The sequence below is a fragment of the Bison bison genome, unplaced genomic scaffold, assembly GCF_000754665.1.
Source record: "Bison bison bison isolate TAMUID 2011002044 unplaced genomic scaffold, Bison_UMD1.0 scf7180017864205, whole genome shotgun sequence".
NCBI classification, from domain to species: Eukaryota; Metazoa; Chordata; class Mammalia; order Artiodactyla; family Bovidae; genus Bison; species Bison bison.
The window spans coordinates 3,954,660-3,978,203 of record NW_011494777.1 but is presented as its reverse complement, the minus strand read 5'-3'; the positions used below and the strand labels follow the sequence as shown (position 1 = coordinate 3,978,203).

The 23,544-nt window shown below is 47.4% G+C and overlaps 1 protein-coding gene across 1 annotated transcript in view; it reads right to left on the bottom strand.

The window, feature by feature from the left end:
* Positions 1-600: 600 nt before the first annotated feature.
* The window catches only part of OPCML (opioid binding protein/cell adhesion molecule-like), a 527,809-nt gene continuing 504,865 nt past the window's right edge, over positions 601-23,544 (bottom strand). Inside the window, 4 exon segments of the mRNA XM_010844694.1 lie at positions 601-5,935; positions 21,371-21,522; positions 21,990-22,110; positions 22,491-22,628. Of these exon segments, the coding sequence (XP_010842996.1) occupies positions 5,835-5,935; positions 21,371-21,522; positions 21,990-22,110; positions 22,491-22,628 (512 nt within the window). The 3' untranslated portion in view covers positions 601-5,834.

Genomic DNA, 23,544 nt, shown 5'->3' with positions numbered 1-23,544 from the left:
ATGTGTTTTGAAGGAAATCCAAAAAAGAGTATATATATATGTATACGTATAGCTGATTCTCTTTGCTGTATAGCAGAAGCTAATACAACATTGTAAAGCAACTATACTCCAATAAAAATTAATTAAAAAAAAAGAGTAAGTGCACATCACACTCACCATATTTCCTCATACTTACTCTTGCAGGAACTGTTAAGGAGTACTCAAACTGAATGATACCTGGTCATTCATTTTCTGAAACTTCTCTTCCGATTTCATTGTAGCCTAAGCCAATAAATTAGACTTTGATGCTGCAGCTGCATTTTATATTGTTTGCATTTTGTATGATTTGTAAATGGCATAGACATAAGATACGCAATTGTAACATGAAATTGCTTATCATCATATTCTGTGTGCATGTGGGTGTATATATGCATGAAAGAGAGGGAGAGAGAGAGAGAGAGGGCACTCAGTTTTCTGATTGCATCTCCTTCCCAAAGCCTAACACATACACACACACACACACACACACACACACACAAACACGGGAAAAGCATATCCTGCTTAGATTTTCCCCATTCCTAGATACTCAATGCGGTGTCCTAATAAACAGCCCCCCAAAAGTTACAAATTACTTTGAACTTTATTGATACACTGCACAATCACAACCATCTCGTGTTCATCCTGAATTAGAAAAGGTTACAACTACAATGTAACATGCACGAAATTCAGGTAGTATTTTCACCCTTAATACAATTATTGACAGAAATCAAGTCTTCATTGATTTTTGAAGGAAAAAATTAAGAAAGAAAATAGAAGGGGAGGGGAAAAAAAAAAAACCTCTAGAAGGCTGACAAAGTTATATTCTTGTATCATGTGATAAAATTTTAAAGCATTTGAACACAGATCTGTTTTCAGGATAATTGTGAGAACGGGCACACCCATTGTCTGACACAGCTAGGACGGCACCATTGATAATTCATACGTTTTTTTAATCTAGAGGACTCTGAACTTGACAGATACATTTTCATACACCCACACGTTCCTCACAATTGCACTTTACATGTCACAAAAGATTCTGAATGATTAAAAATGCTCCCTTTAACTAACACAAAGGCAGCTAGGATTACTTATCATTGCTATGATTGATATCATTTTAAAGTGGCCAATAGTGTAGAATGTGGCCCCCCCCAAAAAAGAGTAGAGGGTTCATCATCTTTCTTTCCTCACTCAGCATCATGGAACAACAAAAACAACCCTGTGCTTTAAAAGGACACCGTGGAAAGAAACAAAATGGAATGTCTTTTAAAACATGGGAAATTAGACTTCACTGGCTACTTGCAGGCTGAAGACAATTGTGTCTAATTGAGTCCACTCCACAGCTCTGTGGACCGCCGGTGTTCTGCACCTGAAGGCTAAATTGCTTGGTTCAGCTCTATCTTCTCGCCGTGTCTTTTAATTGCATATCTATCTCTTCCTTCTTTCATTTACTTCTCTTCTCTCAAGAAATGAGGGAAATGAGACCAGCATTTTTATTTGTTGGGTGTTAGTGATCATTAGGAGTTCTCATCACATGGTGTCTTTCTGAGAACGTTGCCTTCATAGCTACACACCTGTGAAGTTTTCCTGAAATTGCTCCAACTTACTCATCTTAAAATAAAAAGACAGGGAAGCTTGGGCGAATAGGAGGTCAGGCAATCGGGTGTAAGTTTCTAGGAATAGGGCTCATGCAAAATGAATGTGAATGATCCTCATTTTTGGAGAAAAAGAGAAAAAAATGAATATTGCCAATGGGAAACATTCTACATCACTTCCCCTACTTCCTCTAATTCCAACGAGATTAAAATTTTTTTTTTCAATTATTTGGGGTTTTTTGGTGGGGGGAAGGAGGGCTGGTTCCAGGTATCGCAAAGCCAGTTTTTCTCTGGTGAGGACTCAGGGTCAAATTGGGAAAGGTGACATGGCCCCATCCCTCACCCCACTCCTCCATCCTGCTGATGACATCCATACCCTACCAGGGAGGAGAAACCTTCCCTTGGCACTGGAGGTACACAGCAGTCTCCAGCCACTCCTGATGCTATGCGGTTGACGAACTCGCCTGGAGATGGACTGCCCACCTCAAGGTTCTCTACTCTTCTCCTGAGCATTTTCCCAGCAGAATTAGAGCTTGATGACCCCTCCACGTAGACAGCAAGTTGCTGGATTGATTCAGGAACAGATCCTTGAACTCAACCTCGCTCTGGACTTTCCCCAAGTCCCACAGTGTACGTCCCACCCAGGTTTTGAGAACGAACAGTCCAACCTATGAAATGCATTTCTACCTTGAGGCATGGGTTTCAGAGGAAAGAGCTCTGGTCCTCTTTCTGATGCAAAAACCTCACCTTTCCTTCTGTTCAGTTGAACACAACTAAGCATAATTTTTCTGCATAAAACAGGAGCATGTTTTAACCACCACTTGCCTGGATGGCCTCCTTCCCGCAGATGAAACAAACAAACAAAAAAACTAAACGCACTTGCTTCAACTTGCAGAAGACTGTATCAGGCACTTGACACGAAACTACTGAAAAAAACAACTTGGCCAGGACCTCAACGCTAGCACTGCACTGGCTTCCCTTTGGTGGAAATACATAGTTTGGAGAGAGGCAGGGTTTAGAGTACCTATTATACATTGTCGAGTTCCTCTCACCTGATTTCTTGATAAGCCTTATGGGTTTCCTTGTCACGTGCAGAACCCGTGAAAAGCTGCAGGTTCTCAGAGACTCGATAGTTATTTTTTTCCTCCTCTACCCCAAGCCCTACCCCACCATTGGCACCTTGAAAAAAAATCTCTCTCCAGCAGGCCTGATCCATCTGTCCTCCATATGTAAAGAGGACATGGACGTTGTCTTTAGGGCATTTGCTACTCCATATGCTCCGAGGAGGTGGGTAAGAGCTCCCATCCTGTGGAGCCATTCCCACCAAAGGAACCCAGACAACACAGAATCCAGACTGTGTCTGTTGTGCAGAAGGGTTTTCTGTCCCCCTGCCCCGTTTCCTTGGGTCTTGCTTATTTCATTGTCTTTATCCCAGACAGGTGGGGAGTGACAGTAGCACTCTTTCCCTCTGGAACAGGGCTGGAGTCTGTACCTCCCAGACATGCTTCCTGGTATCTGCTGTAAGAGGCAGCACGGAGTTCTGTACCGGCTCTGAACCCAGGCTCTTTGCGTTTGGAAGGTTCAGGGATTCTCCTGGCTGAAGAAGGATGGATGCCTTCCTTTTGATCAAGTCTCGGAGGAAAGAACATGCCCAGCTCGTCCATTTCAAGCACCCTGTTCTCCAAGACCATCTGGTCCCCACAGCGTCCACACTTCTACTCCTAAGGAGCAAGCGTGTTATCAGCAGAACACTCGATGTGACACGTTACACGCTCATTCAGTGTCTGACACCAGCCTGGCCGCAGGTGCTCAGCATGGTGACAGGTCTGAAACACTGATGTCCGACCTTTAATTCTGACTCTGTGCCTGCTCACGATTGTCCCTGGAACTTGGAATCCACATACTGCTTTTGGCACATCATTCATGTTCTGCAAATCTGGCTCCTGGCAGCTCCCTGGGAAATGCAGATGTCTGTTTACAGCTGGCAAGTGTAATATTAATTTCACTCACACCAGCTCTAACTCTATGAAAGTGTCGAGCTTTTCATATGCCAAGACAACCCACGCACGCACGTGCACACATGCGTGTGTTTCTCCACCGTGTTCATCACGTTCATGTGTCACAACAGAGAAAAACAAAGAGGCCACATTTCAGAGGAAGAAGACCCATGAAGCGTGGTGGGAAGGGAACTCTGGAGCTGATATTTCTCATGCTTTAGATTGTGGAGCTAAAGAGTGTTCCGTTGGGCCCGGGTCTTTGATCCAGTCATTGCTGGCTCTCCTCATTCTCAGCAGGTCATTTCCTGCAGCGCAGGTCAAGGGCACAGCCCTGCAGGTTTCTGATGCCATTCTTCTGCATCCCAGTCACTCTCTCTGGCTGAGTCCTTCTTGTCCCGGGAGATAAAGCAGAAGGATAGAGTCCACTCTTTTTTGTGTTCTGGAAAGATCTGCTCTGAACATGGAGAGCTGAGGGCATTATCCCCCAAAGTTCCTGGAGAAGCAGCCGGTATCCAAGGAAGATGCATGTTACTCTCTTCGTCTGTTTGCAGTGTTGTGTTAATCAAGAGCTTGGAAATTAAGTCAGTTTGCTCAAGTGCCCTCAGCTCAGAAGAGCTTCCAGAAACAAATACCAGAGTTGTCAACACACCCGCCGTGTAATTGGCTTCTATCGGCTCTTTACTGGATAGTTTTCAAACAGATGAAACCAAAACTGGAGCAGAAAGGGGACAACAGCAGAAGTCACCCCACTCAGATGGAAGGCTGTCTTCACATCGAAGACACGGAAGTGTGTTTTTCTTTCTGTTAAGGACAGTCTCATAGATTCCTGACATGCACTTTCTTGAAAGCCTGAGAGAAGCATGAAGATTGGCACCTTGGTCCTTTAAGTGAGAAAGATAAAACACGATGCTCATCAAGGTTTTGCCAAGGCCGATCTGCTTCCCAAGAAGCTGTTTCTGGAAACACAGTCTCTTCTGGGAAGAGTGAATGACTGATCCTTCACTTGCTACTTCGGTCCATCTGTTACCAGCACCTACTTGGGGTAGATGGACGGGCACATTCCAGACAGCCCGTGACATACTGCTTTTCTATGTTGTCAGCCCATGAGATCATTGGCTTTCACATGAGAAGCTGATGGTTAATTCTGAAGATGCCAATGTCTGCAGAAGGTAGAGGAGACATGAATCCAGGGGAACAGACATACTATGACTAGAGGTGAATACAGTGATGGAGTGACAGTGAGTAGTGGGGAACGAAATAGAAAGATGTGTTGGATAATTACATGGATAGATTGATATATAAAGGAAGTAGATTGCCAGAGAGGAAAATGGGTGGGGAGATAACTGGATGGAGTGATCAATCAGATGGTTGAGTAGATGGGTAATGGTGTAAAAAACCTAAATAATCAGCCATCTATGGATCATTTTTTAAGAACTGGATAGTATTTTTTTCAGAGAGAAATACTCTCCTCAAGATTCTTCCCCCCATTTTCGGTTACATGACTCCTCAATGTTCAGGTTTGGGTTGTATGCCTACCCCCAAACTTCGAATCCTTATAGCTGGTAGAGAAAGCAAATAGGGCAGAATGACTAGGAAGGATGGCAATGTTTCATATATTTGTAGAGAGAGAGAGAGACAGAGACAGAGAGTCAGAGAGAGACATAGGAAGAGAGAGAGAACTTCCCAGAAAGAAAGGATGTGAACCCTCATGTAATTAGATCATAATAAACATGGAGAGAGGGATCTGTACATTATAGTCAGGAAAATGGTCCACAGCTTAAAAGACACAGTAATAGGACACTTGGATATAATTCTTGCTGTGCACTACATTATAAGTCAAGTTGTGTCTTCAGGGTGTTTATCACGAGGCACGTTTTTTGCCCAAATGGAACTTATGGTTTGGTGTGGGAGGGAGGTTGGTTGGTGGTGACGATGCCGGGGGGAGCAGCGGGAAGGGAAGGGAAGGGTGGAGAATGGGTTCCAGTTTTGGACACATCACCTATGAGTGATTATCCTACATGTGGTAGAACCCTGCCCACCCCTCCCCCAAACCCCACTCATTCAAACTAGAAAGAAAAATCAAATCAACAAAGAAAAGAGTCCAAAAAAAAAAAAATACTGAGAAGAAGAACAGAAACAGAAAGAAGCCCAAACTGGCCCTCCGCAGTGCAGGTAAAGTCTGTGATATGGAGAAGCAGGCGTTGCTCAGAAGACCTATGGTTTCTTATCAAAACTTGATGAAGAAGTGGGCAAAGAGGGTCCCTGATAGCCAGAGGCAAGCGAGCGCTCTAGAGGCCGAGTTTACACCATCAATGACGGCTCCAGGCCCTGTGTAGGGGAAAGAGAGACAGGCTTGTTAGCATTAGCACACACCCAGAGGGCAGCTTCCTCAGCCCCTCCAAGCACTGCACAGACATGCTTCTCTGTGAACAGCCTCCACCCGGCCCCTGACCCTTCCACGTGCCCATAAACAGAGAGACTCAAAGGGGCTCTTCCCTGGGTCGCCTGGACCCTGCAGCCTGCTCTCAAACACCAGGGTTAAAGCACCCACAAGGAGGTGGAGGGAAGGCAGGGTTAGACCTGCCTGCTGACAGGCCAGGGCAGGCCCTTGGAGGTGGTGTGCAGGACAGACAGGGGTGGGAGGGGAAGCAGAGGAACGGGGAGAGGAGAGTCAGGATGGAGGGGAGAGGCGGGAGGAGGGAGAGGGAGGGAGGCTTTCGTGAGACCCAGGAGTCTAGGTGTTGCTGTGGCCGACTTTTCGTCTGGCGTGACTGGGATGTTGTGGAGCAGCTGGGGAAGATGAATAACTACACCCCATCATTTTAAAGACTATGGCGGCGTTTAAGCCAGCAGTCAACCCCACATCACCAGGGGGTACCGAGAGGACCCCGCCTTCTCAGACCTAGCAGCCACCTCCCTCGAGCGTCCTTCTTTCCTCTTCCCTCTCTCTGGCCCTTTGTCACAGTCCCCCTGAATCCCTCATATTCCACATGAGATGAGAGCACGGACTGACAAATGCTGTTCCTTTCCCTTTATCTACATCCTCCTCCAGAAGACAGACTGAGTGCACTGGGGTTGTCCTCGCCCATCCTGAGGACCCAGGGCGGAAGGATAAGTGTCCTGCCCTGCCTCCATACCCGTCCATCACCTTTGCTGGGCAGCATAAGAATCTAGGGTCATAAGCAAGAGCAGTGGCCAGCGAACAGAGAGATTCCAGGGTAAGCGAAGCTACATCTTAGTCAAAGGTTTAAAAGTCCTCAAGAGGCAACCTGCAGGGCCAGTGACAAAGGGCAGGAGCAGTGGGAAGACAGGCAGGGCATCACGGCCACCTTTGGTGGTAATGTGGCTCCTTGGAAATGAACTTCACTCCCGACAAAACGGTTGGTGGAGTCGGGTCTCCTCTGACAGCACCCAGGTCCCACAGCTTCCTGGTCAGCGCCATGGCTTGGACCCAGGCCTCGTTGGGCCGACAGTTGGTGGTGACCTTTAGCCAGGGGACATATGTGTCTCTCGCTTCAGCGACCAGCATCTACCTGTTCCCACCCCAGGGTTCTCAGCAGGATACCTTCTATTTCTCCAATGCATAACACAATTCTCTTACTTACTAAGAATTCATATTTACTTGAGAGCTTGAGAGTCCTGCTCACAGTTTTATGTATTTTGGTTATAGAGTATTCACAGAACAGGACAGAGTCCAGGCCTTAGCCCATTGTTGCGGTCCCCATAACGGCTTCATGAATGTTTTTATCATGGCCTGACTCTGTGGTCCCCATTAGTTGAGGTATATACCCTAAGGGATTGTACTGGCCTAGAGAATGCACTGAGTTGGAAAAGGCCCAGTTTGAAGCCCAAGTAATTCTCTATATTGTCTTCTGCAAAATATGAGCGATTGAAATTTTCAAGTGAGTTTAAAAGGAAATGGATGATGCAGAACCATATGATTCTTTAAAGAATATTTAAAATATAAAGTCTATATATGATGTGTATTAACTAGTTTTTTATATATATGTGTGCATGTGTTTCGCTAATTTATTACACTGATGTCAACTTAAAGAGTTGAATGGGCTCCATGCTAGATAGACAGGGGTCTTTACTATAGGAATCACTTTATTCCAAGTTCTACCAGCAGGCTTAGCATTTTGGGGGAACATCACACTACCAACGTAAGGTTGGATGCAGATAAAATAAACAGGAGAGGAGATGTATTAATGAAGCCAGTGCATTAAAGTGTGGGAAAGAAGAAAGGGTCATCAGGATATCAGGTGGCAATGGCAGTAAGGTGTTCATGCTGATCAGGCAGGCAAGGGTGCAGCCACTGTTCACGCCAGCCGAGTTCTCCAAGGAGTGGAACCCCAGCAGGCATCGAGCCTGCTCAGCCTGCATGGGGGAACGGCCATAAGGCATACTAATAATATACAGTGCTCTCTGTGTGCCAAGTTGTGACTCTAAATGCCGAACCTCCATTAACCCATTTTATCTTCAGGAAACCCTATGGCATGCCCATGTTTTGGATGGGGAGCCGATGAGCTGCGTAGTTAAGCGCCCTGCCAACGGCCACACAAGACAATACACCAGAGCTGGATTGGAACTGAGTCACTCTGTCTACGGGGCTGGTGCCCTTGGTGACCACAGCTCCACCTGTTCTCTGTGGGAAATTGTCCTTTGTGCATGGTTTTCAGAGACTGTGGCATCACGCCTTAATGGCCTCTGAATCAACTCAATTTTTCCAGAAACTTGGAAGTAGTCATGCGTGCATGTGTGCTAAGTCGCTTCAGTCGTGTCCCACTCTTTGAAACTCTATGGGCTGAAGCCTGCCAGGCTCCGTCTGTCCATGGGATTCTCCAGGCAAGAACATCGGGATGGGTTGCCATGCCTTCCTCCAGAAGTAATCATGAGACCACACCAATTCACTAAACAGCTGCAACCCACAACTTCTTCTGTCTTAAAGCATAGAAAAGTATTTGCATAACCAGGTGAGTGGTTTTAGCATACAGAAAACCTATGAGAGAGATTCCTCCCTGAGAGACAGTCCCTCTGTGGCCACGGTCCTTCCACCAGCAGAGTGAGAGAAGACTGGGAAGAGTAATCTCTGAGCTCTTCTCCCTTAGCGTCTGGAGTTACGGAATGGCTGGACACTCTATATCTGGTCCCAGAAGGGACGGCTGGGTCGGGGGGCAGCCAGAAGGCCTTTTACAGTAGGTACAAGACCACGACCATGCAGCTTTCTGCATGCCAGCATGCCATCTCCTGAGAGAGTAAAAGGGCACCAAATGTTCCTAGACTAACGTTTCCCTATTTTGGCCTCATTCCCTAAGCTGCTGCAGGAAGTTTTATTCTTTAGTGAGTGTGATAAGCCCTGCACTAAAGCATCAGACAACATGGCAATTTAGAAGTGTCTATGGCCCATCAGTGTATGAGAAAGGGCCAAGCTGCTCTGGCCAAGCAGTTCACCAAACCTACTAGGTTAGAGATTAAACTAGCCTTGCTTTCTTCCTATGGGTCCTGGACACATTTGAGATTTGGCAGTTGGGACAAACGCCAGTGCAGTGAGGGGCCACAGGAAACCTTCTGGGCTTTGTTCAAAGCTGACAGAGGAGCTCATGTGCATGTACCACATTGTAGGTTGGCGGAATGTAAGACAGAGGCCTTTAGCAGTGAATGGATTCATTAGTGAAACTTCAAAGTAACCCTGATTCTATCAGAAATGAGGGAGTGGGGAGAATCTGGGTTGGGTATCTCCCATAGGTTTTTTTTTTTTTAAATTGGAGGATAATTACTTTATAATACTGTGTTGGTTTCTGCTGTACAAAAACGTGAATCAGCCATAAGTAAACATATATCCCCTACCTCTTGAGCCTCCCTTTACCCACCATCCCGCCCCTCTAGGTCATCACAGAGCACTGGGCTGGGCTCCAGTGCTTAACAGCAACTTCCCATTAGAAATCTGTTTTACATAAGATACTGTATACGTTTCGATGCTAGTCTCAATTTGTCCCACCCTCTCTCCTGCAGGTTTTCTGTATCTGAAGGTCACTGACCTGATTATGTAAGTGCTTCTTCGTGCTTTAATACAGAAGCAGTGGTGGATGGGTGCTGTTCAGCAAATTGGCATGCCCCCCTTGATTACTTTTATGCCTCTGCCCTACCTTGGCCTCACTGCTTTGTCCCTGCAGCCCTAAACCTTTTGGGGTCAAAGTCACTGGTCCCTAGAAAAGTGCGACTAATGGCTGGGACTTGGCTTCAGACCGACTTGGGTTTAAATCCTGACTCTGGGGCGTGCCAGCTCTGTGATCTCAGAGTGCTTTCAGTTTCTTCTTGAAAACAGGGCTCATAATGCAGTTTTCAGATAAAGAAATAGAGGGGTCAGGATGCCATCTGGTAGGAAGCAGACACGTGGCCATGGGAAGGACTGCTCTCGTGGGTCCACACCCCCTCCCTTCCACTGCCGAGTTGTGGCCGTGCGTGCTAAGTTGTTTTAATCGTGTCTGAGTCTGTGACCCCAGGAACTGTAGCCCACCAGGGTCCTCTGCCCTTGGGATTCTCCAGGCAAGAATCCTGGAATGGGTTGCCATTTCCTCCTTCAGGGGATCTTCCCAACCCAGGCATTGAACCTGTGTCTCCTGAAGCTCCTGCATTGCAGGCTGGTTCTTTATCACTTAGCCACCGGGGAAGCCCCTAGTTGAGGCTAAGGTTAGCTTATTTAGTAGATCTTTTCCAAATGCATTGATGCTGAGCTGGGTTTTGGGAGGTGAGAGTGAAGACGTGAGACGGGTGACAGAGGTACTGGCTGGGAGGACCTAGGAGGTGCGGGGCGCTGAGCAGGGCGATGAGCGAGGGCCAAAGCCACGTGCTGCGGCAAGTCTGAGGAGAAACAGACCCCACGCTGGCCTCAGAAGCCACGCCATCCACCCAAGAACTGGGTGCTATTGCTGCCTTGTGCCAGCTTCCAAAGAGAAGGAGAGGCTCAGCCTCTGCCTGCACATAGCTTGCTGCTGCGGCTGCTGCTAAGTCACTTCAGTCATGTCCGACTCTGTGCGACCCCGTAGACGGAAGCTCACCAGGCTCCCCTGTCCCTGGGATTCTCCAGGCAAGAACACTGGAGTGGGTTGCCATTTCCTTCTCCGCACAGCCTAGCCCCCTCTAGTTTTTGGTTGTTGTTAATGCGTGGTGTGTGTGTGTGTGTGTGAGATGTGGGATCTTAGTTCGTGACCAGGGATTGAACTCATGCCCCCTGCAGTGGATCTGACAGGGAAGACTCCCTAGTCTCCATTTGGATCTACAACTCCTCTGCCTTCACCTAAATCAATAAACAAACATGTTTTAATCCCTCACAGATTCTGAGAAGAACGCCCTTTGAAACAAAGCAGCCCAATCTCCCTTTCATCTCAGGAACGCCTTGCCCTTTGGATAGTCTAAGAGGACTAAATTTAGGAGTCAGGGAGAACTGAAATTGAATTCTTGTTCTGCTATTTATTAGCAGGATAACTTTTGTTTTTAAATTTTAAAAAATGGAATATAATTGCTCGGCAATGTTGTGTTAATTTCTGCTATACAATGAAATAAACCAGCTATAAGTAATCGTATATCCCCTCCCTCCTGGACCCTCCACCCACACCCCCTTCCACCCCTTCAGGTCACTGCAGAGCACCAAATTGAGCTCCCATGTGCACGCTGTCTAGCAGGAAGTAGCACAATGACTTGGACGAGATGGTTAACATCTCTGAAGCAGTGATTTTCATGTATAAACTCTGTGGGGAGGTGATTTTTTCATCTGCACAAGGATGCTCTGAGGATGAGTTCAAATGCCATATAAAATCACTCAGACTACGTAAAGGATGAATAACTACTGGGTTAATCAGAACTAGGGCCATAGTAGCTAGTTTCTAAAGTAGCATCTTTGGTGTGGCTCATGATTTAAATAAAGATGCCCTGTGTACACTGGATTCTCAAAGTTAATTGCCAAGCATACTTGACTCTGGCTTAGCAAGCACGTAACTGGTCTCTCCTCACAAGACCAGAGGTGGCTCCAACCACAGGTTAAGGCTTCTCAGGGAAGGCCACTTACTCTGAGGAGGTATAATTAGAAGCCCAGCTCTATCTGGGAAATCCCCACATTCAAGAAATCCTTATTTACCCTTAACAATGACTCAGTCCAACAGAATGACTCTTATAAACATCAGACTTAATTACATATTTTTTCAGGGATAAACTAAAAGTGAGAACACATTACTATGTCCTTTCCCCTCATTTCACCCTCCTCATAGCTAAAAATGTATTGCTTCCTTCATTCCTGCTGTTGAGCACCTTTGAAAATAAACGCTTACTGCTGCTGCTGCTGCTAAGTTGCTTCAGTCGTGTCCGACTCTGTGCGACCCCATAGACGGCAGCCCAGCAGGCTCCCCCGTCCCTGGGATTCTCCAGGCAAGAAGACTGGAGTGGGTTGCCATTTCCTTCTCCAATGCATGAAAGTGAAAAGTGAAAGTGAAGTCGCTCAGTCGTGTCCAACTCTTAGCGACCCCATGGACTGCAGCCTACCGGGTCCTCCATCCACGGGATTTTCCAGGCAAGAGTACTGGAGTGGGGTGCCATTGCCTTCTCCATAAACGCTCACACAAAGACACAAAGCCACAAAATCAACCATGAATGACATAACAATGACAACTAAATACCTCGGGGACATATGCAGACAAAAATGAGCTAATCCTTGGTATACAGAAGAGAGAAAAAGACAGAATGATCAAGAGATAAATTCCAGAAATGATAAACATCAGAAAGGTCAATCATTCTGTCCGTGTTGTCTGCACTGGAGGTAAGGTTTTTATGGCCATGTGTGAGGCCCAGCAGTGGTAAGAAAAATAAATAAAGAAAGAGGCAAACAAACAAATGAATAAAATAAAGTTCACTTGCAGAGGCTACTTACTTTGTTGAATTAAATATACTATACCTTATAGATTTTTAAAAAGCAAATTTGGTCGAGGACTTAGCATAGAATTAACCTGCAAACCCAGTTCTCTGGAAAACAAGAGTAGCTGACCTCAAGGGCAGGCTGATCACACTCTGGAGGAACAGGGGTTGAAAATCAAAGTAACCAAACTCAGCACAAAGCTCCCAGCAAACTACATAAGCATATGGATGAGATCCTGCCCTGCAAAAGGTTTTGAAGTTTAAAAATTGAAGAGCCCAGATACATTTTTTTAAAGTAGCTTTGATATTAATTTCTTATTTCGATATTAATTTCTCATTTAAATGCTTTCTTCTATGCAATCATCCGCTTTGTTTTTTCAGTCTCCTAACTTTATTGAGGCTTTCAATGGCTAAGTCAAAGATTTCTCTTGGTAAATGCCACATTTCTCTTGAAAATACGTGGGTTATTTTCAAATGTCTTTTGATATTGATTTCTAGCATAATTCCACAGAGATAAGAGAACAGACTCTGTATGATTTCAATACCTTTAGACCATGAAATTTTTACACCTTGTTTGATGTCCCTGGATATGTTCCAGTGTCTCCTGGTTTATAGTCTATGGGAACTTGAATAGAATTTGTATCCTACTGTTATGTGAAAATTATATAAATCTTAATTATGTTGAATTGTTTCACAGTGCTTTTCAGGTCTACTATATCCTTCTACTTCTGTGTATATTCATTAATGAATTTTCAAGAGTTTGATATTGAAACTCCAACTAACAGCCTTATTTACTTAAAAAACCGTAATATATAGTGGAACTATGTGTACTTTGTTCTGTATTCTCCAGGTCTCCTGTAAATGCGTTGTCATACTTTCATATAAATTAAGAGAAAAACTGGAGGGTCCATTACAACTGAGAAAGGTACTGAAACGGCCCCCTTTTTCTTCCTGTGATTGCAATGAAAACTGGGCACAGTTCTTCAGCAAGAAATTCGATAGCAAGGTGTGGCTGTAATCCTACTAAAATAGCAGGTGGTAGTATGGTCATCCGGAGAAGGCAATGGCACCCCACTCCAGTACTCTTGCCTGGAAAATCCCATGGACGGACGAGCCTGGTAGGCTGCAGTTCATGGGGTTGCAAAGAGTCGGACACAACTGAAGCGACTTAGCAGCAGCAGCAGCAGCAGTATGGTCATCACAATAAGAGGAAAAAAAAAACCACAGGAAAGTTGAACATGGTAATAGCACAGTGAGATCAAGGAAGCATCTGAAATCTAAGAAGATACACTTTTGTTCTGAAATTTAGATGAGTTTTATAAGTATGAGTGTGAACTATGTGACCTTCCTAATGAGGAACCAAAAGGATAATGATGTTCTTGGTGATTAAAAGAGGAGCGAGGAAATCTAATTAGACGATGCATGTGTTACTCTTGTTGGGGAAACGTAAACCTCTTTTCAGCAGGGCTGGCTGATGAAGGTGCATCACTTGCTATCAAAGGGAGCTGTTCCTCCATTGTCTTTAATTACAGCAGAAACAGGGCCTGGTATTGTTCTGCAAAGAAGATGAACCAGGCTTCACGCTCTAGGAAGGCGTGGGGATAAAGAGGCGAAAATGGCAGCCATCCCACAAAGCCCAAGGCCTAGGAAGTTCATAGCAGAAGTTAAATCAGACCCATGAGCTCATCACAGCCCTGAAAGAGGCAAGGCTCTGGTCTGTGCCGAACCAGAAGCTCCAGCGTGTGCTGACATCAGCACAGCCCGGCACTCTGTGTTAAAGCCTAAATGCTCTGGCTGACGGCCAGATGTCAGTGATTCAGACAGAGGGGAGCAGGGTGCGAGGGAGTGACAAGGAGCCTCATCAGGAATGAAATGTGAAATGTCTGCATATTTTTTCCCTAATATGTTGACATTTTGCAGGTTGGGGAAAATACAAATGATGCTGCTGCTGCCACCAGCCAGAAGCATTGGCGTTTCTCTCTGACTCATTCCCTCCCACCTGGATTTAAATAGTGGATTTGGAAAATAAAAATCATATGTGTTATCAGCAGGAAATGGACAAGCATGGACGTCTCTGCAAGAAGAAACCACTTGATGAGCACCTTCTTCAACAGTCTATCAGGATGTCTCCCTTTTACTGCCTTACATTCCCTTACGTTGCCTCCCTTACAAGGAAGACCCGGTTGGAGGGGACCCTAAGTTTCAAATGAGAACTGGGACATATGGTGGGGCTGGAATGAAAGGGATAGTGTGAGAGCAAGGTGTTGATTTGGCCTCCTTGTGGGGCGGTGGGGGGAAACTATGAGACTGTTAGAGTATTTGTCTTCCCTTTGGTTAGTGAACACTTTCACCCTTTATGGAGGTTGTTATGGATTCCCTGTTGACTGGAAGATATATTTATTAATCCACTCAGGATTAATAAATTACTGGACAATAACTATTACAAGGTTCAGGGCTATATCCTTCCGTGTAGCAACAAATACAAGCCTAAAGGTAAACTATCAAGAAAATCTAAACGATGGGTGTACGATTCTTCAGTGGGACTCAGAAATGCTTGGTAGATGGGGTACCATTAAGGAGAAGCTTCCAAGGTAAGTGCAACTTAGGCAGAGAAGAGACAAATGCTTCCCTCTGTGACCCTACAACACACTGGAAGAGACTGGGTACTACGGGTTAGAAAGAAGCACGGGATTGAGGCCAGACACACTTGGGTGCAGAACCTGATGCTAAGGCGTCCTTCCATGGTGGGCTTTCTATCTGAGGCAGGAAGGAATTCATCACATGGCTCAGATCCTCTGAGCTCCAGGCATAGCTTCTTCAGAGGGTTCTGAGCTGTCTAAAGCCACGTCTGGCCAACACCTACTAGCCAGTAGCTTCTTCATTCTTCTGATGTAGTGCTTATGTTCTATGCTCTACTGTAGATGCCTGTTTACTTTCTTGTACAAGGTTGGGAAGTGTGTTCCTCTCCATATCTCCATATCTCCATATCTCAATCTGACTCTAATTCCCGCATACTAGGCTCTAAGCAAGCATTTGCTGATGGACAGAAGCTGGAATGTGCTGGGATCCAGGGTCCCAGGCAACAGAGGGGGTTGTCTAGAGTGGTGGGTGTGGAGAAGGCCGCAGGGAACGTGGCGACACGATGGAGGTTGATCCCAGAGCAAGGCTGATGTCAGGCTTTTCTGGGAGGCAGGTTTCAGCAGGGGGTGAGTAGGTTGACTCTGAGTTTGGGAAGGGTCACTGGGCCCTGAAGTGGCAGATTGATGAGATTACCAAGGACAAGGGACCCACACATCGTAAAAGAAGCTCATGACTAGACATGGCACCTGCTCCGGGGTGAGTGAAGGGGGTGGGCAGAGGTAGTGGGAGGAGTGGTGCTGGGGATCTGCTTTCTTGGACCTGTGGGCTGACAGGCGTAGGGAGTGGGGGGACGGAAAGGTCAGGATGACCACAGAGATTGTAGTGAGGGGTGGGTGTGAAGATAAGGTGTACATTTGAGGCGGGGGAGGAGGTGCCAAGGAGAGAAAGATGGAGCTAGCCCTGACAGAACATTCAGGCGGCAGAGCGGCCTGTGATTCAGAACTGAGGAGAGTGTTAGGGACATAGATGGGAGGCTCCCAGACAGCTGCCCAGAGACTGGCCGGCTCCTGGGGGCCCCGGCCTCCCAGGGAGACCTGCGCACGGAGCATATCTTCAGGGCTGTCCTTGGAGACTTTCATTCAATGGCTCTGGGACCAGGCCCATGGGCCTGCATTTCTGAAGCACCAGAGGCGAGGTCTGAGGGCTAAGACAGGGTTCCCTTCAAAGACGCCCGAGGACACAGAAGACCCTGCCCCTCTTGCTGTAATGCCTTCCCTGGGCAGACGGCAGAGGGGCTAGATGCAGCCTGAGACCGAGAGGGAGGAAGAGAGCCACGTGGCTGCATCATAGAAGATGGAAGCAGGGGGCTGGGGCCAGGAGGTCTGGGGCCAAGGGGAGTCCGGGTGTTCGGGGGGGAAATGGGCCATGAGGCTGAGGTCTGACTGTCTGGACTGGAGGTGAAGGGAGAGGAGATGCTGGGTCCTCGAGCCCTGTGCCCAGCCCTCAGGTTGCACCTGGAGCCACCTGGGGAAGATGAGGTTGTTGGGAGCCTTTATGGAGGAGGGGGTGGGGGGCAGGCTGTGGCCAGCTTTCCAGGGGCTGCCCTAGGTGAGGCCGGCCAGGCTGCAGGAGGAGAAGAGCTGTCCGGCTGCCTCTAGTTGAAGAAAATCCGGTCTGAAGAGCCAGCCTGACATGTATATTTATTCTGGAGGAATGCCATTAGCAAAAGAAAATAGAGATTCTGTCCTCATGGCTTCTGGGGGCAGGGGAGGTAGACTGTCTTCCAGGCTGCTCCGAGGGACTGAGACTTTGCCTGAGGGAAAGAAATCCTGAGCCCAGATGCTGCCTTCACTGGAATACTTTGCCATTCTCTTATGCAAGGAAAAGATTCTGAGGAGTGGTCCCTAGTCCTGGTACTTAACTCAGAGCTCCTCATTTGTGTCGCTGCAATTTCACAGATGAATCTGCTCTCCTTTCTGCACCATCCCCTCCTTTCCGGCTTGTTTGCTTCCCTGTCCCTCTCCCCCGCCAGTTCCAATCCAGACGTTCACGTGGCCCATCGTGTGCCTCACGGTCTCTGCAGTGCCAGATGTAATCAAGTTCAGATCTTCCCTCCTTGCACCCTAAGGACGGGGGAGGGGAGGTTCTTGCCCAAGACCCAGCGGAGGCAGAATGGGCTGGCAAGTCTGAGAAAGTGAGTGGCTTCCTTGAGGGTCAGAGGTGTGCCCAGCACACCGAGCCCAGCCACCCCGGCTTCATGCGGTCCTGCCAAGGCTCTAGGATGTCAGGGCCGGGTGGCCTTTGGAGGCCTCATCCACTCAAAGAAGCTTATGGATACTTCCAGCAAGTTGCTTTCAATAATCAGAACAGCTGCTGCCATCCCCAAGGTTATGGACGTCAGGCTTTGGAGATCTACTTCTGACCCTGCTTTCCTTTTGTTTTTTTTTCAGAATAGAGACTTAGAAAGCAAGAAGGAATACTGGAGTGTGTTTTGTTCTGTTCTTACATTTTACAGGCACCATGGAACAGAGGGTATCATGGTATGTGCCAGAGGCAGGCCTGGTACCCAGTTTCCCCATCCATCCCCGTGTTGGTCTGTTCTTTACCTTCTGCTGTCCCTCTAGTCCTGACAGTGGCCCCGGGGCTGAGCAAAGTGGACAATCTGAAATGCTGCTTTGAGCTGGCACTCTGCTGGTGACCTGTCCTGTCTGTGTGGTTTCTGGAGGGGCAGCAACTGGTGGTGAGTGAGGAAGAAACATCCCACAGCAATGGCAGCCACTTATTTATCTCTGAGCATCACTCGCCTACCTGGGTTGTCTCTCCTTTTTCCTAAGCACTTCCTGTCTCAGCCCACTACCTCCATAGCCTGTGTCTTCTGCCTTCGTTTGAGATTGCTTTCATCTCATTTTCCTGTGTTCTGTAAGTGTAGGCAGAAACTATATGAAAGATGTTTGTGTGAAAGGCCTGTTATGGGTGTGTGTTGTGATGGATTCACACATCACTTCAGGGCCCAAAGAGTCCCCACAAACCCAGCTCACAGTCCTTGAGGGCAGACACCAATGCACGCCTGGGGATGCGGCATGTCTGTGTGTGGGTTTGGGGGGTGTGAGCAGATGGCGTGTAAATGCTCAAATGGTCCTTTAAAAGAATGTGTTCAGATTACATAGAAGATGGGAGATGGAAATGGAAAATGAGTTCAAACAGGCTGACTGCTGACCTGGGCTTCATGTGGCTGGCTACCCTGGGATATGAAGCTATGTCTTTCCCATGAGCTGAACTGTGTCCCCAAGCTCATATGCTGGAGCCCTAACTCCTGATGTGTGTTTGGAGACAGAGCCTTTAAAGAAGCGTTTAAGGTCAAGTGAGGTTATAATGGGTTTCCCAGGTGGTGCTTGTGGTAAAGAGTCTGTCTGACAATGCAGGAGACATAAGAAATGTGAGTTCGATCCCTGGGTTGGGAAGATCCCCTGGAGGCGGGCATGGCAACCTAGTCCTTGGGAAATCCCAAAGACACACGAGTCTGGCAGGCTGCAGATCATGGGGTTGCAGAGAGTCGGACAGAACTGAAGTGACTTCACACGAGGTTATAATGGTAGGGCCCCAATAGACAGGATTAGTGTTCAAATGATAAGAAGACACCCCAGGGAGCCCTTCTTCCTCATCTCTGGCCATCTCCATGCCCCATCCCACCATGCTCAGAGGAAAGGACATATGAGAATGAAGCTGGCATCTCCAGGAAGAGCACCCCCATCCAGTACAGCCAATACAGGTCTTCCTGGCTAACCTTGGCCTCTGGCCTCCAGAACTGTGAGAAAATCCATTTCTGCTGTCCCAGCCTACGCTCTTTCATTATAGCAGCCCTGGCGGGAGAATATATCTTTCATCTCCATGAGCTGCTGTCCTCGGCTGGGACACACCTCTCTCCCGAGTTCACAGCACAGGGGCACAAGCACCCAGGCCTCTAGTGGTCAGTCCTGGGCTCCTCCTGTCGGCCACACCCCCACGGGCAACCTCACCAGCTCACGGGGTCACGGCAGGGTCAGTGGCAGGGCAGCACCCCAACCTCATCCTTTGCCAACCTCATCAGCTTTATCAAGACCAAGGGATGGACAATCACAGACACCAAGGTGTGGGCAGAGCCACTGGCCGTGAAAATGGCAGATCCAGAGCTGGGAGAGGAGCAGGTCAGAGCTGACTCCTGGTCTGGACGATTCAAGTCACCGTGGCTGAGATTGGTCCTCGATAAGGAGGGCTGTGTGGAGGCTTCCCCTCAGCCTGGGAGTGTGAGTGTGAGTGTGTGTGTGTGTGTGTGTGTGTGTGTGTGTCTGTGTGCCCTTGTTTCACGTCCTCTGGTAAACATTCTAGCACTGAGGAGGGGTCTGGTCTGGGTCTCATCAATACTTCTTCACTAGCTACATATACCTTAGTGTCACTTAGCCTCTGGGGTCCTCCTCTTATCCATCTTTAAAACAGGCTAATAACCTATTCTTACACAAAACTAGCATGATGAGTGGAAACCAATTGATATTTGGTAAATGGTAGGTATTATGATTGCGATTCATGGGGTCGCAAAGAGTAGGACATGACTGAGCAACTGAACTGAACTAAACTGAGGATGATCATTATGAACATGACCCAAGTACTCATATCTTAAAATGAAGCTTTCAGAGTTAAGTCATTAGCCCTTTTTGCTTTGGGCTGAAGGGATTATCTTGAGGGACAGGGAGGCCTGGCCTGCTTTAGTCCATGGGGTCACAGGGAGTCAGACATGACTTAGTGGCTAAACAACATTAGAATGACTTCCCCAGGAAGACAATCATCTGATAAGCCATTTGGTGTCTGGGCTGGGTTCCCCTAGTGCCATGTACAAATAGAATACACATCCCTGTTAAAAGCCACCAAGTAGAAGTTTATCATTTTGGAGAGATCCCTTCTCCAGAAATGAATAATGATATTTCATATGTATGTGTGTAAAAGCCATCATGGGCTTCCCTGGTAAAGAATCCACCTGCAACCCAGGAGATGCAGGTTCAATCCCTGGGTTGGGAAGATGCCCTGGAGAAGGAAATGGCAACCCACTGTAGTATTCTTGCCCGGGAAATCCCATGGACAGAGGAATCCGGAGGGCTACAATCCACGGGGTCACAAAGAGTTGGATACAACTTAGTGACTAAACAAAAACAACAAAAGCCATCATATTCTACATGTTTGTTACCTAAACTGTGCACACCAGCCCCCTGAATTCTATCCAGTAAGGAGAAAAAGTCAGGGAGGAGGAGCAGGCAAGCCTATCTTGGAACGAGGCTTAACATCAAAAGCATAGGCATTCAGGCAGGCAGAGGAATGAAGGAACATGCGGTACCCACCTGCCACTGCTGATGAGGGGCTTATTTCTAAGACACACACAGCACAATGCACACACAATGCAGAGAGAAAACAAGAGACATAGATCACACATTTCAGATGGTTGGTGGACAAAGTTTAGTTCATGTCAACGCTGAAAGCTGTTCGGGGTCTGAGGTCCATATGAACAATGAACACCTTTCCTTCCTAGTTACCAGACAGTTCCCTCTTGCCAAATCTCGGCAAATAAACACACACATAAACACACGGACCATCACAACAAGCTGGGCCTGGCCAGTGGGGTAAAATGTTGCACGAGGAGATGGACACGACAGTGTGAGAATGGAGGGAAGGCAGGATGAAGGCTCCCGAGGGGCCATTCGGGTCTCTGGGGCCCCCTCACCCTGTGTAGGAGGGGGAGACCCTCAGAGAAGGGATGGATGTCCCAGCTGATGGCCCGATGAGGACCAGCCTCTTTCTCCATTCATTCCAATGAATGAGAACATGACATGCAGTCAATATGACAGTTAGGATGGCAGAGTTCACCTGGTTTACAACTGCAACTAGAACCCCTAGAATCGTACACTCTTCCTGTAGGGCATGTTAACACTATATCTAATTTACTTCTCAGACTGAGAGTGCTGCAGCTGAACTCTTCTGTGGTTCCATCTTGTTTAAGGCAACCACTGTGCAACGTGGTTCAGAATTCAGTTCACTCCTTTTGTAACGTGGAAAGCTCGCCTCACGATAGACCAGGAGCTATCGGTTGCCTTGTAAACACCACAGCATCACAGGCTAAGAGAATGACCAGGTGGGGTGGTGGGTTGCGCTCGCATCTAAGGTGGAGGGGGGAGCAGTATGGATGGATACAGGTCAGCGGATCTCGCCTTCCTCCCCCGCCCATCCAAGCCCTGCGTCCAGGCCTCCTGCACTCACCATACAGTGTGATGCTGGCATTGGTAATCCCAAGCTTGTTCGTGGCCACACAAGTATAGTTCCCATAATCCTTCTCTGAGACGTTGAAGAAGGTCAGCGTGGATATGTGGCCTTTGTTCTCGATCCTCATGCCGTCCAGGCCGGTGGCCAGCCTGCAAAAGAAGAGGAGGTACTGTGGGTCTGGTTCCACTCATGGAGTGAGGGGGCAGGCAAGAGGGGCCGGGGATTCACCCCCAGACACACAACTCTCCTCTGCACGAAGCCCTTCCCTCCAACTAACCCAGCACCTCTCCCTCCAGCCATAAGCACCACAGTCTCCATCAGGGGTGGAAAGGGAAGGTGCCCATGCTCCCAGGCTGCCTTCTGGAGTTCCTAGTCCTTCAAGATGGCCCCATCTACAGCTAATCTCAGATTCTGAAACAAAGTCGATCCACATTGCCCACTTCCCAACTTCCTCTGCTTTTTGTTGCTGGTTCTAAAAGGAGGCTCTGTTATAATGGAGGCTGTCGTCAGTTTGGTTTTGCCATATCTCCCCCCTGGACTCCATCGCCCTCCTTCTGCGTGGGGCATCACCCATCAACTCTGCTTCAGACATGCCCCGTTTCTGCTTCCAAGGTACCTGGTGTCTTCCTTGAACCACTGGAACTCAGCCATGGGCACTGCCGAGGCTTCACAGCTCAAGATGCCCTTCTGGCCAACGGAGACCCCTGTGTTCTTGGCTTTGGAGATATAGGGGGGGTCTGTGGGGGGATGCGGAGCAAGGCCATAAGACAAATGAGAGGCAGGACAGTTGACAGTCACCTGCTGTATATACCCCCTCCTCCAGCTAAACAACCATCTATCTTAGGAAAAGGACTTCTTGCTTGAAGATACTGCATTTACCCGGCATCTTCTTCAAGCCTTCAAATGAACCCAGAGTTAACAATTCTCCCCATTAGCTAAAAGCTCTGATGGTCACAGGAAGGCCCCGTGGCCCTGGAGATGGTGATGAGCACAAAGATCTGACACAGTGTTTTCCTGTTGGAAACAGCTTGGGTCTATTAAGAAAATGGCCTTGCCATTGCTTATCCGTCCCCATGCCCTCCTGCTCCCCGGGACTCCCGACAGTGGATCCACTCACAGTTGACAGTGATCTTTACTTTCCGCACGTCAGGGGCAGCAACATCATTCAAGGCGCTGCACTCATACTCCCCGGACTGGTCACGTTTGATGTCAGAGATTTCCAGGTATTCATCCTCACTCACAAAGCCCTGGCCTTCTGGGAGGCAAGAAACAGACAGAGACAATCAAGAACCTATGCAACTGGGGACATAACTGTATTTCCATCTAGAATTTAGAGAAGGAATGCAAAAATCCACAAAATAGGGTTTGAACCTCAACTCGAAGATTCTAGACATCTGTTGGCCCCAAAGTATTTGAAGAAATTCTCTGATTGAATCTTGGGTCAATACATTTGGGTCCAAGTCACTTTAACTTTTCAGATCATTTGTTAAGAAGGGCATATCATTCATTTTTAAAAATTTTTTATTTTATTTTATTTTTTAACTTCACAATATTGTATTGGCTTTGCCATATATCAACATGAATCCGCCACAGGTATACACGTGTTCCCCATCCTGAACCCTCCTCCCTCCTTCCTCCCCGTACCATCCTTCTGGGTCGTCCCAGTGCACCAGCCCCAAGCATCCAGTAGCGTGCATCAAACCTGGACTGGTGACTCGTTTCAAATATGACATTATACATGTTTCAATACCATTCTCCCAAATCATCCCACCCTCTCCCTCTCCCCAGAGTCCAAAAGACTGTTCTATACATCAGTGTCTCTTTTGCTGCCTCGTATACAGGGTTATTGTTACCATCTTTCTAAATTCCATATATATGCATTATATACTGTATTGGTGTTTTTGTTTCTGGCTTACTTCACTCTGTATAATAGGCTCCAGTTTCATCCATCTCATTAGAACTGATTCAAATGTATTCTTTTTAATGGCTGAGTAATACTCCATTGTGTATATGTACCATAGCTCTCTTATCCATTCATCTGCTGATGGACATCTAGGTTGCTTCCATGACCTGGCTATTATAAACAGTGCTGCGATGAACATTGGGGTACACGTGTCTCTTTAAATTCTGGTTTCCTCAGTGTGTATGCCCAGCAGTGGGATTGCTGGGTC